This window comes from Atta colombica, unplaced genomic scaffold, assembly GCF_001594045.1.
Source record: "Atta colombica isolate Treedump-2 unplaced genomic scaffold, Acol1.0 scaffold153, whole genome shotgun sequence".
In the NCBI taxonomy this organism is placed as follows: domain Eukaryota; kingdom Metazoa; phylum Arthropoda; class Insecta; order Hymenoptera; family Formicidae; genus Atta; species Atta colombica.
In genome coordinates this window covers 3,941,384-3,944,783 of record NW_017259243.1, presented here as the reverse complement: position 1 = coordinate 3,944,783, position 3,400 = coordinate 3,941,384, and the positions used below count along the sequence as shown (strand labels likewise).

The window sequence follows — 3,400 nt, the reverse complement described above, 5'->3', positions numbered from 1 at the left end:
GTATGCTTTTATAAAATAATTTCCGGTATTCTTTTTACAATAGAATTTTATGATAGAATTTTGATCGCATTTTTTTTTTACAAATTTCCATTTTATTACTCTTAAAATAAATTTCATTTCTTATTTTGGCGAAACTTAATATAATGAAGTTTTCTGCTAAAAACTTGATCGTATGACTCCTTTCACTAATATGGACGATTCGATATAACAAATGATTTCATGAAATTACTTATAAAAAATGATCTATTTATAAAATCCATTTGTACTTATTCTTCCTCTAGTTGATGCATTTATACATGTGTATTTTCATGTATGATTCCATTAGCGATATAATTAGAGAATATAATTTTCTACTGTTAATGTTACCAATTGGTCAATCATGAACATTATAAATCACAAGGAGGATCCTGCCTAAGGTCCTCTGAATCATCTTAACTGTATCCTTTATGAACGGCCATGTATCACTTCAACCTCTTTTTCTATCAATTTAAGACTCGCGTCTCTTTATCATTTTTTTTATGTTTGATCCATCGATCAATATTATTGTATCGCCACTAATCTTAATCAATCCAATAAGGAATATAGCGAAGAATGCATTGAATCCAAGCGTAGATGTAGAACGCATCGAACTATATAAGAATAACACAAGATAAGAACAATGCGTCTTACAGCATTGAGGACGAAACGAGAATGGCGTATGGGAAATTGCACGTATTACCATTGAGTCTCTTCATCTTAATCCCAGTGACATTTGTAATTACGTAAGTCCGCAATTTTTAAATGAGGCTAGATCAAATTATTAGCTTAAAAGCTACAATATATATACATATATATATATATATATATATACACACACACGCGCGCGCGCGCGCACACACACACACACACACACACACACACACACACACACACATTTTTCCAAGATAGATAAAAATGTTGCAGCCTTTTATTAATAAGTCTTGACTTGAAATATTCTCTTTATACTCAATTAGTTATTCCTTTTTAAAACGTGAAAATCATTATTAAACATGAAATTCCCAGCAAATAATGAATATAACAGCCATATATGTCAAATATATATATTTATATAATTATATATGATAGTTATGTATGTTTACTAAGTTATTTTATATAGAATTCATGACTGTGACTCAGTCATTATTAACATAAACATAACAAAAAATTTAGAAAATATTTATTTCAGAATCTTTAAAACAAAATAAGAATTTGCTTAGTTTATTTAAAAATAAATCGACTTTGATACTATTTTATCTTTTATGTAAATAATGTTAAATTATTATCAATCTGTTTCTTTTAAAATAAAAGTAATCATCATATCAAAATATTCGCAATAAATACAATATATAAGATGTACTTAACAAAAATCTGCTTATTCGTTTAATGCGTAACCAAAACGTTATTTTCTTTCATTATATACGTTATATCTACATTATATCTAATTCAAATGATTTCAAAAATTAAATTGAACTTATACTTCGATATCTGTGTCTCCTTATAAAATAAATAAGATATAAATATATGTGTACAAAAATCAATTGAAAATTAAGAAAAATTATTTGATTTTTAAATGTCTATAGCAAATACATGTCAAAATTATTTAACGATCAAGAGCTAACCATAAAAGAACTTTGCAAGCAAGTCAAGGAAGTCGAAGAAACCTGAAGCATTATATACTCGCTCGCGCTACTCAAGTTTATAGTTTACAAATGACTCATGTTTCAGATACACTATATCGGTGCAATGGGACCACGTGGTACCTGGATTCCCTTATATATCGGAGACTGGAACATTGTCACCAGAATCCTGCATATTCGCACAATGTCTGAACATCGCAGCTCTTTTACGTATGTAAACACAATTCCAAGAACTTTATAGACTAATTATAAGTGAAACTTATCTTATACTTTAGACAGAGAATTTAAGTCACGAGTCATATAAATGAAAATAAAATCTATGAATTAATTATTAGACATCTACAAATATGTAAAAAAAAATCTAAAAGAAAGTGTAGAGAATGATTAGGAAAAATGGAGATAAAAATAACTTCAGAAAAGTTTTCTTGAACGCAATAAAAAGAATTCAATTTGCATCTTTTACACAGTCGGGTGCTGTGTTTACATCAGGCATCGACAAGTACTGCAATGGCAGATAGAAAGAGGCCACGATCTTGTAGACAAAAAGGTTATCGCGGTGACAACGTGCTGCGGAATCCTTGCTTGCTTTGGTCTCGATATACTAGCCAATTTTCAAGAAGCTCGCGTAATCGCGGCTCATATGGTTGGAGCGATGACTTGCTTCTCTGCTGGCACTCTCTATTTCTGTCTTCAGGTATACCGTGATGCGAATCATTACGTTTTATCACGAACGTTTCGATGTCAAAGACAATGTTAATTTATTGATGATATTGCATCATTCTTTGGCACAGAACTAAAAGAACATTTGAGCTAGTAATGTCAGATTGGCTTTCTTTCCGGTCAATCATTTGACATTAGGAGACCTCTGCGAAGTTGGTACTTCATTTTTCAAAAAATGAAATTTTGGTCACAGTTCCGAATGCATCCCGAAAAGTTCTGCTCAAAATTAAAAATAATTCCGGTGAATTAACACAAAAAATCGAAAATTAAAAATTTGGGGTGCCAACTTCACAAAACGCAGAACGAAAAATCGCGATATTTTCTAAATCATTAGTCCTAGAACTTTAAATGAATAAATATAATAACTTTCGATAAAACTCTTAGAGTGCTATTCAGAACTGTCAACAGAACTGCCGTAACGTTCAAAAATTTTTTGTCCCTCAGATATAAGAGAATCAGACATAAAAAAATCGCGATATTTCTTAAACTTGTTGTCATTAGCTTCGAGCATTAACTTTCGTTAGAACTCGGGGTGCTATCCAAAACTGTCGACAGAATTGCCAGAACTTTTAAATAATTTTCATCCCTCGGGTATTAAAAATTTTCGATTCAATAAACGAAAAATCGCGATATCTCTTAAACCGTTAGTCCTAGTGCTTCGAACATTAATAACTTTCGTTAGAAAAAATTAAATAAATTTCTAACATCCAAGGAGTGTTTTATCAAAAGTTATTATCATTTAAAACGCTAGGACTAAATTTAGAAAATATCACAATTTTTCGTTCTGCGTTTTATGAAGTTGGCTCTCCAAATTTTTAATTTTTAATTTTCGATTTTTTGTGTTAATTCGCCGGAATTATTTTTAATTTTGAATAGAAACTCCAGAACTCTTCGGGGTGCATTCAGAACTGTGATTAAAATTTCATTTTTTGAAAAATAAAGTCACCAACTTCACAGAAGTCACTAAGAGGCTTTTCTTATATTTCCTATCAAATTTTTAAATTCCCATTTTACTATTATGTTCC

At 30.2% G+C, this 3,400-nt stretch overlaps 1 protein-coding gene across 1 annotated transcript in view; it reads left to right on the top strand.

Annotated features, from left to right (window-relative positions):
• The first annotated feature begins 690 nt into the window (after nucleotides 1-690).
• The window catches only part of LOC108685544 (DNA damage-regulated autophagy modulator protein 1-like), a 3,776-nt gene continuing 1,066 nt past the window's right edge, over nucleotides 691-3,400 (top strand). Inside the window, exons 1-3 of the mRNA XM_018190398.1 lie at nucleotides 691-761; nucleotides 1,744-1,865; nucleotides 2,123-2,349. Of these exons, the coding sequence (XP_018045887.1) occupies nucleotides 691-761; nucleotides 1,744-1,865; nucleotides 2,123-2,349 (420 nt within the window). The remainder of the gene's footprint in view (nucleotides 762-1,743; nucleotides 1,866-2,122; nucleotides 2,350-3,400) is intronic.